The sequence below is a fragment of the Erpetoichthys calabaricus genome, chromosome 9, assembly GCF_900747795.2.
Source record: "Erpetoichthys calabaricus chromosome 9, fErpCal1.3, whole genome shotgun sequence".
NCBI lineage: Eukaryota > Metazoa > Chordata > Cladistia > Polypteriformes > Polypteridae > Erpetoichthys > Erpetoichthys calabaricus.
Window position 1 is genome coordinate 120,854,035 of NC_041402.2, and position 12,053 is coordinate 120,866,087.

The following is a 12,053-nucleotide window of genomic DNA, read 5'->3' on the forward strand; positions in this document are numbered from 1 at the left end:
GAAACTAATTAACAACCCCCTCTGCTACTTAACTGACCAGATCAATATCCCAGATGTTTCACTGACTTGATGCTATACTCTGATTAAAAGTGTTCCTTTAATTTTTTGAGCTGTGTATATATAAAAACATCTGGGGTTGTCAAAGCTCTACCCACATAACAAAGTTAAGTGTGTTAACCAAAAATAATGCAATAAAACTGTACATCTGCAAGAGAAGCAGATGAAGAGCCTTCAACCATCTTCATGACAATTAAATTTCCAGATTAAATGCACACACATAAAAAATACTGCTTACTAGAAACTGCACAAATCTTACCTGAAAGGGTCAATCATCTCTTCAGTAACAAAGTTCAGATAATTCCTGAAAAACAAGACATCAAAAAGTTAAATGAAATTTACTTCACAGTCAAAGAAACTCAGAGTGAAATAAAACCACCACTTTAAACTCTGTTTTGCATCAGTCACAGCCAAGAATTCAAACAGGCCTTGTACAAAGCATTCCTGAATCTTTGTAAACAACACTGTTTTGGCGAACAAGGACTAAATAAAACAAGTAATGCTGCCAAAGGCAACAGAAAACACCTAAAGTTGTATATATTCAAAGACCTCATGGACTTCCTCTAAGGTACTGAAAATGAAGAAAAGGAAAAGAAACAACTGTTGATTTACATCAAAGTTTGACCAGCTTCTTAATAGATTATATTCCATCCCAGGCAGCACCTCAAGGCAGAGGCTGAGACTATGACTATGACTGAGTTTTCCCATACTCTTCAATGTAGTCTACCCAGCTTACAAGATTCACTAAAGATTTCTAAAGTACCAGACAGCTCAAGAGTAGAGCATAACCTCTCTGTCCAAAGAGGATCAGAAAACACTCAATGGCCCTAATTAAAAAAATAATTTTAAGAACAGAATTGACCTTAAAATGCATTTATTATTATTATTTTTATCATAAAATTCCTAATGTTTGTTCTTGAAAGCTGACATAAAAACTGGGATTTTTAAAACCTGAAACATTTCTTACCTGTATGCAAAGAGAAAAGTACACAAATAAACTTTTCTTTATGCACACACACTGGTAGACTAATGTATGTCTACATTTTTTCTACCAAAATTGGAGACTTGATTGTGATGCCACGAGATACTGTATATAGAAAACCAGGAACAAATTACAAGTTCAAAGTAATTCTTTAGGCTCTGCTACAAAGAAATGTGAAAACCTAAAACCTAAACAACAAACAGGCAGCCAAAATGAGAATAACATTAACATATTGATACAGGCCAGCACAAGGACCATTAAGAGCAAGCAGTACCAGGTCTGTTTAATTCTATTTAAATGAAAATATAGTATATACTTAAATACTAAAATGTGTGGATTTTGCTGTAGACCATTATGAAAGAACCACTATCTGCATCTAATAATTTCAGATATCATCTATGTAAATAAAACCTTAATTCCATCTGTGTATCTTTTGAATTTTTTTAGCTTTTTTTGACATTATCTATTTTAAATACAAAACGACTTCATTACAACCCTCAGATCTCACCGTTTGTTTGCTCACTAATCATGCAAAAATGGTTGAATCATCTTTCACAAAATTTTGCATGTAGGTTGCTGTTGGTCCACCTCAAAATATTGGCTATATGGTGAAGAAAAAATTAATTGAGGGGGAGGGTTGTAATAGTTAATCTAAATAAAACTTTGCATGCATATTAATGCTGAACTAACTTAAAATTCAGACTGCATGTCATTCCATAAAATTAATCAGGAATGAATCAATTTGGGGAAAAATGCATCGCTCTAAAATGGCTGAGTGAAATTTTGCAGACTGTCGATACAAGTTAAAATCTAGACTTCAAGGCCTTTCAAAAGTTCCATGGAGAAACCGAGTGGTAACAGAGTGGGATGCAAAATTCCACATCAGTGATTCATTGGAGACAGGTAAGGTTTTTAAGACCACAGTAAGACCAGCAATGTTGTATGAAGCTGAGGCATGGGAATCAAAAGGGTGCAAGGACAAGAAGTTGGATGGGGCAAAAATGAAAATGTTGAGATTTTTGTGTTTAGTTATAAAAAAGGACAGAATAAGAAATGAGACAATCAGAGGTACAACAAAATTGGAAGAGATATCGAAAAAAGTGCAGTAAAGTAGGTTGAAATGGTATGAACAAGTGATGAGGGAGGCCAAAGCTGAAGTGGATTCATAAACTAAAAGCACTTGCTGTACTGGAGAGCTAGTAAACAGTAAATTTTCAGACATCGGTCAGATGTTTTTGCTCATGACAATAACTAACTCACCTGCCCAGAGCAACCTGTATGGACCATCTCGAGCAGCTGAGTGCTACCCTTGAAAGCTCTCCTGCCCATAATTACACTATTCTAGTGGAGGTGCAATTTCTCTCTGTGCTTGGGTTTCATCTAACAGGCACCTTTAGGAAAAAACTTAGACAGGTCGGGAGCATCTCAGCCTTCTCTCGATCAACTTCTGCTTACTTGCTTAAATTTGGTTGTGAGAAGAGAGGTTAGTGGTGTTGTGCTTTTTTAAAATTAAATAAATACTTTTGGAACAAGTAAAACATGAAAACATGCACACACTGCTCCAAGGTTGATTGAGGTGCTTGGTTTATCACACATTTATGCAGGCATGAGCGGGTTAGTGAAGTTCTTGGTTCACACCTCTGAGTCAGTGATTACAGCACCTGTGCCCAACCATAGCTTAAAAGGGGGCCTGGTCAAGAGAACAGAAGGAGAAAATAAAGAGATGAAAGCGAGAATGAGAGGCACGATTTCTGTGAAGAATAGAGGCAGTTGGTCAGGAGTGAGCCCCAGAGTCAGGAGCATGTGGTCAGTGCTTGACAGGGCTGAAGAGGGCAGTCCTACTGAGTAATGCTGGGGAGTAGAAGCAGTGTGGCACCCCATGGACGCTGAAGGACCTGAGCCAATTTTAAAGGCTGATAATAAGCAGTGGAAAGACCAGAATGTAGAAAGAAACATTTTAACCTCCACTGATTTACTTTTACTGAGGATTATTTATCTATTTATTAAAGGAAGTTCTGCACTGTTGGCACCCTTGTTTAATTTTCCTGGTATAATACTGCTGCTGACTATTTGTGTCCTTTGGCTCATCCTGGTCATTTTATCGACAGTTCTGGGTTCATGCTGCCAGGGAGTGTGGAGCCAACCAGGATTGTCACGCTGGTCACTTGCCTTATTGACTCATTGTCACTGTATGCCAAGCAAAATTTACTGTTATTTTCCAGTAAACCTAGTGCTAATGGTGCTACATAAAACGTTTGCTCTGGCCTCTGTCATTAGAGCATCTATCTCATTAGATGTGATATTTTTCTTTTGGCTGTAAACTTGGCATTCATTAGCCATTTTAACAGAGTTAATTATGTCTGACTTCTTGTCATTAGGTGGCATTGTATCCTACCCTATAAGCATATTTTAGGGCAATTGCTAGGTGGAGTGGACATGCTCATACAGTACATATGTGCAAAATTGTAAGATAATTTGTGACTCATACACAAGAACATTTTGTCGTGTATATGGATATTCTATAATTTATTCATACGAATTTCAGGAAATAACTATATTGTCATTTGTTCAATATAGGATCATTCTATGCATCTTTTTAAATATGGTGCTACATAAAACGTTTGCTCTGGCCTCTGTCATTAGAACATCTATCTCATTAGATGTGATATTTTTCTTTTGGCTGTAAACTTGGCATTCATTTGCCATTTTAACAGAGTTAATTATGTGTGACTTCTTGTCATTAGGTGGCATTGTATCCTACCCTATAAGCATATTTTAGGGCAATTGCTAGGTGAAGTGGACATGCTCATACAGTACATATGTGCAAAATTGTAAGATAATTTGTGACTCATACACAAGAACATTTTGTCGTGTATATGGATATTCTATAATTTATTCATACGAATTTCAGGAAATAACTATGTTGTCATTTGTTCAATATAGGATCATTCTATGCATCTTTTTAAATATGAGGCCCCTGGGATTTACATTTCATGTTTACATTTCTTAAGAAAAAAATTCCACCCAAAACAAGTGCAGACAGCACATGGTCATTAGGAGGTAGCAGGTAAATTCTGTTTAATTGCGTTGTACAAAGCAATCTTATGGGAAGCATTATAAAGGATGGTGAACAAAAGGCTCACCAAGAGTTAAGCCATTGTACATCTATCTTTCTGAGCACTGAAGGAACATTTGAGGGGGGTGTTTATACCATATATAGTGACTGAACATATTATTACAGTCCTTTGAGTTCATGAAAGAAAATATAATTTCGAAGGCTGAGAATAAAGGAATTCTGGTATTTTACAGTGGCTTTTATTTAGAAAACAACTGATTCTGCTCACATACAATTTATATGTATGATTACAAAGGGGGTATGATAAAACATACTGTACATCGCTCAGATATGGGTCCCAAGAAGGACAGCAAAGGAGAAAGGCATTGACAGGAAGGAAGGTCCTGGAGATAAAACAGATTAAAAATTGAAAAGATAAAATTTTGCCTCACCATCCACCATAAGCAAATAATCCACTGTACAAAGCTAAGCCAATCCTTCCCATATCTGCAGAAGACTCTTTGAATGAATTTTCCAGTCTTAAGTTTTCTATATCACCTGCAAGAAGAAATTGAAATGTCTTAAAATAAGTTAACCAGAGTAAATTACAATTGGGTCAAACTAGGTGCATTTATTTATCGTGAACTATTATGTAACAAGATTTTACTAAGTATGTTGTTTGGTTTTAATAAGACTTAAAAACATAAATGACAGTGCTACAAAATAGGGTCTACTTAATGTAGGTCTATCAGTCACCTACTGCAACATAACACAAATCTAACAAATGCTTTACTTGTGTTATATGCAATAACAGTTGTACTACAGCATGCTCCTAAAGTTGCAATCATAAAAATGCCACCATTACAGATTCAGGCTTCTATTTTGCCTGTTAAATGACAACAGTCAAAATGCTAACCATAGGACTAACAATAGTTGGCCCCATGGAGTTAATAGTGCAACATGTTGCAAAGCTTACTACAAAACCTGGTAACAATCAGATATCTGAGAACTTCTGATACAGCTTTTAGTACAGCACACCTTCCTCTACATTGATTAGGAGAAGATGGTCTTTAACATTCACAGCAGACACATGAGGAGATGAACAACATCAAATTTGAAAGTGAATATCCATACAATTAAGTCTACAAAAAGCTGTAAAAATTGTAGTCTATTAAATGACATCCCATTTCATTATTATATATATTTTTTGCATTCTCCCAGTCAGGTCCACTTACAAAGTCCATTTTAACAATGAAGACTCATTATGGTGAAGTCAACCAAATGCAGAGATAACTCTCCAACTTATCGTCCCTTCCGCTTTCGATAACAGATTTCTTCGCATTACAGGACCTGGTATGTTCTATTCATCTTACCTTCCTTCTTCCATAGGTCCAGAAAGACTTTTCACCTCATCTGTATTCCCAATCTCAGAAAATACAGTCAGCAAGTCTATAGGAAACAATGCAAGACTCAACTGCAACATGTTCAAAGAGGGCTTCTCCATAGTAACAGCATTGTGGAAGGTACACAACGTAAACAAGAGCTGTCTATGCCTGACATGAAGCATGTACATTGCTGTTATGCTTGAGGAGTTGCCAACCATAACTCTGTAAGTATAAAAATGTAAGTATAGTTTTTGGTATGATAACTTAACCCTCTAAGGCATGCCGTGTGCTGGAGATCAAGCTGTCACGCATAGTGGAAATCCTTTGTCACTATCACAGAACTGATCAGCTCTGGCTGTGTAGAACACAGACAATGTGACAATTCACACGTGTGGTTTCAATAGATAAAATTGTGATAGAATCTATCTTTCAAAGTCAAGAGTAAAGAAATCAATAAAGAAATTGTAAAAAGAAAGTGTAATCAGGTTTAGCATCTAAAAAGCAGAAAACAGGAAAATGATCTTATACATTAGCAGAATTCCAGAACCAAAAAAAGAACATAAAACGGACATCTTTTTCATGCTTGTCTCACTCTTTAAGTCAAATGTAAAAGATGAGTGGGTAAGGCAGGGAAAAATAAATGTTCAGAAAGACAGAAATAATTAAAAAATACAACAGAACTCAGTAATGAATTTCCACACACACATCATGCAGAGGGTGACACAAAGTCCACTGATGGCTTGGCACTCATTCAACCCCCCAAAAAGAGAAAGAAATGCTACAAAGGCAAGCATCGTCTTGAGCTCAGTCCTAACATAATGTAATGAGAAGGGAGTAAATATTTTATTTTATTTCTTACACAGACAGTAAGCAAATTGGACTTCTGGAATTTTATAGCCATTTCTTTTAACTGTTTCTAGTGGCTTTTTTCCAAGTTGGGATAACAACTGCAAAGCAGTGTGAAGTGAACCTTCAGGGATGGAAGAATGATGCCAACTTCACTGTTTAGCCTTTCTTGGTAAAGGAGACAAGGTGATCACTATTGAATTTGCAAAATCGTGTATATAAAAAAAAATAAATTCATGAAATGGTCTTGTTAAAATATGACAAATCAAGTATCTCTTTTCCTTATTTTAGAAGTCACCACTATATCAAAATTGTTTTTATGGTTAGGTATCCATTATAGATGGCACTGTGTTGCCTCACGTTTTTATGACTTGTCTTCTATGAGAACTTTGTACAGTATGTTCTTTATATGATTACAGTATTTGAATTACTGGGATAGTGTGACTGAGTGTGCATGTCAATGAAGTGGTGTTCAATACAAAACTGGTCCTTGCCTCATTCCATTTCTTCTCAAATTACATTTAACTCCCAGTAATCCTGGAGTGACACCCATGTTGACTTGGTACTAAAACACGTAATGTATCCAAAAACCACAAATGCTCAAAATTGGTAATTCACATATTTTAGTACACAGGATCTAGTCTCTAGTCACTTTTAAAATCAGCACAGAATACTCCTTTCAGGCTCAAAACTCTTTGATCATATATATATATATATATATATATATATATATATATATATATATATATATATATATATATATATATATATATATATATATATATATATATATATATATATATATGGGTGGCACGGTGGCGCAGTGGGTAGCGCTGCTGCCTCGCAGTTGGGAGACCTGGGTTCGATTCCCGGGTCCTCCCTGCGTGGAGTTTGCATGTTCTCCCCGTGTCTGCGTGGGTTTCCTCCGGGCGCTCCGGTTTCCTCCCACAGTCCAAACACATGCAGGTTAGGTGGATTGGCGATTCTAAATTGGCCCTAGTGTGTGCTTGGTGTGTGGATGTGTTTGTGTGTGTCCTGTGGTGGGTTGGCACCCTGCCCGGGATTGGTTCCTGCCTTGTGCCCTGTGTTGGCTGGGATTGGCTCCAGCAGACCCCCGTGACCCTGTGTTCGGATTCAGCGGGTTGGACAATGGATGGATGGATGGATGGATGGAGATATATTATATATATATATATATATATATATATATATATATATATACACACACACACACACTCATGTGTGTGTGTGTGTGTGTGTGTGATTGGGTAGATAGGTGTATATCCTGTAGCAGCAATATCCCTCAGTAAATAGAGCTGGTGTTAATTACAAATTTTATTCTAGCATAAATATTCTCTTGGCCCAAAACACAAATCCAATTAGAGATACTGTAAATCTGGAATCAGCAGATGAACATGCAACCTCTAGCTAGCATCACCTTGGTTTAAGGCAGCTATCAGATTTAATTTACATAATCTCCAAAATCCACTTTATAAGATTATTGTAAAAGATTTAAGATGTCTGGGTCCTATATTAATTGTGTACATTCCCTACTTAAACGGGGGCTGAAAAAAGACCAAGAAACAAGCTTGAATTTGAAATTCCAGAGCAGCCACATACATTGGGCAAAGGGGAAAAAATACACATCGAATCTAGGATTAAAGCTTGATTAAGTGTAATGAATGTTTATTTTTAAACCAACATTCAAGTTTGCCTTTTCTCCCAGTGTCAGCATGAGCGTTTCTCCAGGTACTCTGGCTTTGCTTCCACATGCTTGGGCAAGTCTAAACTGACCCAGTGTGTGTTAGTGTGCTCACAGATAAACTAGAACCTTGTCCAGGTTTGCTTCCTGTTTTTTGTCCAAAACTGCCAGGACAGTCTCTGGCTCCTGCAACACTGTACTGAATTAAATGGGCTCAAAAGGAGAGATACGTGGGTGGATATCTTCATTATTACTCTGTAAAAATGAGTATCATTTTTGAAATAAGCCAGTCAGCTTACTTTTTCAGGTTAAATACACATTCCTTAATATTATTACTAGCAAAATACAATTTTAAGTAATAAACTGAGGGAAAATGTACCAATAATTATTTGTTAAGGATCTCTTTGTATACGACGTTGTCAGTTCGCCCCTCTGGTTGTAATATGACCAAGCTGTGTGCCGAGCTTACTCTTGAGCATGCAACGTATAGTTGGCCATGTGAAAAGCAATCTTGCCTCAAATCAATGCCAACCTTTTGTAGGGTCTGTCCCCGAGACTTATTAATTGTCATTGTGAAGCAGAGCCTTACTGGAAATTGTAGGCGTTTGAATTGAAATGGGAGATCAGAGGGTATAACGGGGATGCGAGGAATAAAAACTCTCTCCCCTGAGCCACCGCCAGTAAAAATAGTTGCCTCAATTAGGTTCTTTTGCAAGTATGTGACCTGAAGTCTCATGTCATTACAAAGTTTCGGTGGCTGTAAGTTTCTCAGTAACATTATTGGTGCCCCAACCTGCAAAATTAGATTATGCTCAGGAGTACCTGGAGGATTCAGAGTGTGGACCGAGCTGCAGGCTATGGACGTATATATGTACATAAGTAGGATTCAGTTAGCGTTGGGAAGCCGCCTACCAAATTTCGTGAAGATGGGGCCATAAATTAGACAGTTTAACATGGCGGACGTTGTCGACCGTTATGACTGTTACGTGTAGAATTTCGAAATGAAACCTGCTTAACTTTTGTAAGTAAGCTGTAAGGAATGAGCCTGCCAAATTTCAGCCTTCTACCTACACGGGAAGTTGGAGAGTTAGTGATGAGTGAGTCAGTGAGGGCTTTGCCTTTTATTAGTATAGATGTGTATGTATACTGTATATGTGTGTGTATGTGTATATATATACTCCCAGTATCATACTCCTGGGAGTACTCCTTTTTGCTGAAGCGTTAGCTTAGGAATATTTGATTGCACATACGACAAAAGATCACCCGTGTTGTAATTTTGTTCACGACGCAATTCTACATCGAACGAAGCAGCAGCAGATCGATTCGGTGATGGCATTCCCAATTGATTGAGAACTTTGTTCGCGATTTCTAAGCACAAATCTTCAATCATTATCACCGCTTAGATGTAGATTTCTGCTGTGAAATCCATGTTTATATTTGAATTTTACTTGCGTATTCGACGGAAAATATCTTCAGCCATGTGCGATTTATATTTCTCCCATAACTGTGTTGGAGATGAAGGAGAGCAGGCGGTCAATATGATTGCAAACAATGCACGAATTTGATTTGGATGTGATGTGTTGCATGCGTCATTAATGTATACATCCCAGTGTCGGTCGTTCTCCAATAAATTCAGAGCTTGACATGTACTTCGGAAAGTGGCATGTGTAACGCCGTTGACAATTCTCAATTGCTGGAAAGATGTTGGACCGGGCACATTTACCAACAGCATGTGAACAAAGAAGCATTCATCTTGATTGGGATGCACGGTGTACAGTCTGCCTATCGTAGTTTCTTTGAATATGTCAGGTTGTCTGTTGACTCGCTCTCCTCGTTTGCGTTGTTCAAATGATTTTTCTACTCGCATTCCATGTGTAATACGTAGACACTTCCGAATACAGCAGTGTTTTCGCAAACATGTCATTTTGACATAACGTAAAGAAAGCAGTTAACGTTGTAGCCGGTGGATTCAGGGCTATTTGTTGCACATTTGCAGCTGTGAAATAAACGTGTTGTCCATTTTCTAGATGTACTACTAAGTGAACAACATCTGGACTTCGTTCATGTATGGGAAATGAAAGAATTCACCATACAGCTTCATTGCTGCTTATGTATCTTCCAGCCTAATACTGTGCGATTTCATCGATATGTATGACCGCATTCCTATCACTTCTTTCTGGTTACACGCCAAAAACTGCCATGTCGCTGCCTTTATTCACGTACTTACAAATGTATTTTATCAAAACATTGAAATAGAATTGTAAAATATTTAGTATAGCGTGTGTTGCTTTTACGTCCAACAGATGGCGCTGTGTTTTCAAAAAAAAAATGTTTTTACCTGTCACAGCTGTGACATCTATATAATGTGTATATAAAAATACGCGCGTATTCGAATGCAACGTTGTGTCAAAATTTCAAAGCAATCGGTGAAGAAATTTCGGAGATTTAAGGTTTTGAACAAACGAACATTTACATTTTTATTTATATAGATGTATATATGTATATATATATCTGGTTTTGGCAGCCAAGCGCTTTTTTTCCAACCTAGAAGACCTCTCTTGAGATCCGTTTAATCGCCTCGTTGATTGCATGTCTTCCAAGGTAGTTTCAATACCCATTTCCTGCACCAAGTCATCTCCCCTTTAATGAGTGACTGTGTTAGTCGCCGTACTTCGTACAAGTCTTTGAACGCACTGAATACTTGTAACTGGTGTTGCCCGTTGGCTACTTTCGACAGGGAATGGAAGCAATTGTCGAGTAACAAAAATTATTTGTAAGTGATTTCGCATTGAAGAAATAGTAAAAACTTGATCACTTGGGTCAATACCTAAAGATATACACACAGCAAATGCAATTGCGAATACACCAGAATCTGTATGATTTAATTGTTGCTGTGCATCTTCATAAACTATGGGAGGTTTGTAAGGAAACAAAGCATGCTGATCTGCTCCCGTTTCATCTTACAGTACTCTACGACCCGGAACTGATCTGATGTTCATACTAACCTGACTTATGGCTTATGGCTCCGGGGCGATCACGCCTGAAATTACCAAGCGTTACTGTTTATAGCTGTGTATTGGAACATCCAAATCCTGCTTCCTCCTCCTGCTGCTTGCTATCGCCACTCACCTATGCTACCATACCCACCTGTCCTACCGGCTGCGTTGTGCTGTGCTGCTTCTACACTGCTATCAGTTAAGTATCACTCACTATTTAAGTGCTTTGAGTACTGAGAAAAGCGCTATATAAATGTAATGAATTATTATTATTTATTATTAAACACTAAAGTACAAAAACGAAGTAGAAAGTAACACTAAACTGCAACACCGGCACACCGCGTCTACTAAACACTAAGAAACACTAAAGGAAAAAATACTATTCAGTAAGTACCGCGTCTACTAAACAGTAAATCAGTAAAGGAGAAAGGACTAACCGCGTCAGCTGCGGAGCTCAGCTTGGAGCGAAATGAAGTGAGTGAAATCAGGTGAATGGGAGGGGAGATGATCACGTGACTCCCCCATCTGCCTTAACTCTCAGTCCCTCCACAAACACAGCCATACGGATCCCAACTCTCCTTTATATATATAGATAAGAAGGTTCAAACTGGAGCATTATTAATAATATTAAAATAAATATGAGGTGATTGCCCAACACAATTTTTTTGACACATACACATTTTTACCTGTAATCAAACACAGGCTGATCATAATTCCAGGTGCTCCCAAATATCAGACAACCATAAAAGATTAATATAAATCTAATGTAAAAGAAGAAAAAATAAAAAGCAGAATGTTCTTAGTGGGGCAGGACACTTAAGTTTTTATTATTCCACTTTTTAATAATGTTAATTATATTATTTTAAAAATATCTGTGTATCAGAAGAATTATTCACCAGAAGACAGCCAATTATAATTTTCCTTTTAGCTTTGTTTAAAATTTGCTGAGAATGGCATTAGCACAATTCAAGTCAAGGATTTGATTCACTCCAGTTGATATTCACTGTTATGACTAAATAAAACAAGCTTT

The 12,053-nt window shown here is 37.3% G+C and overlaps 1 protein-coding gene across 1 annotated transcript in view; it reads right to left on the reverse strand.

Moving 5' to 3' along the window:
* slc7a5 (solute carrier family 7 member 5) overlaps positions 1–12,053 on the reverse strand; it is an 81,439-nt gene that overhangs the window by 22,524 nt on the left and 46,862 nt on the right. Inside the window, exons 3-4 of the mRNA XM_028810113.2 lie at positions 4,547–4,652; positions 317–361 (exon numbers count right to left, since the gene is read on the reverse strand). Coding sequence (XP_028665946.2) covers positions 317–361; positions 4,547–4,652 — 151 coding nt within the window. The remainder of the gene's footprint in view (positions 1–316; positions 362–4,546; positions 4,653–12,053) is intronic.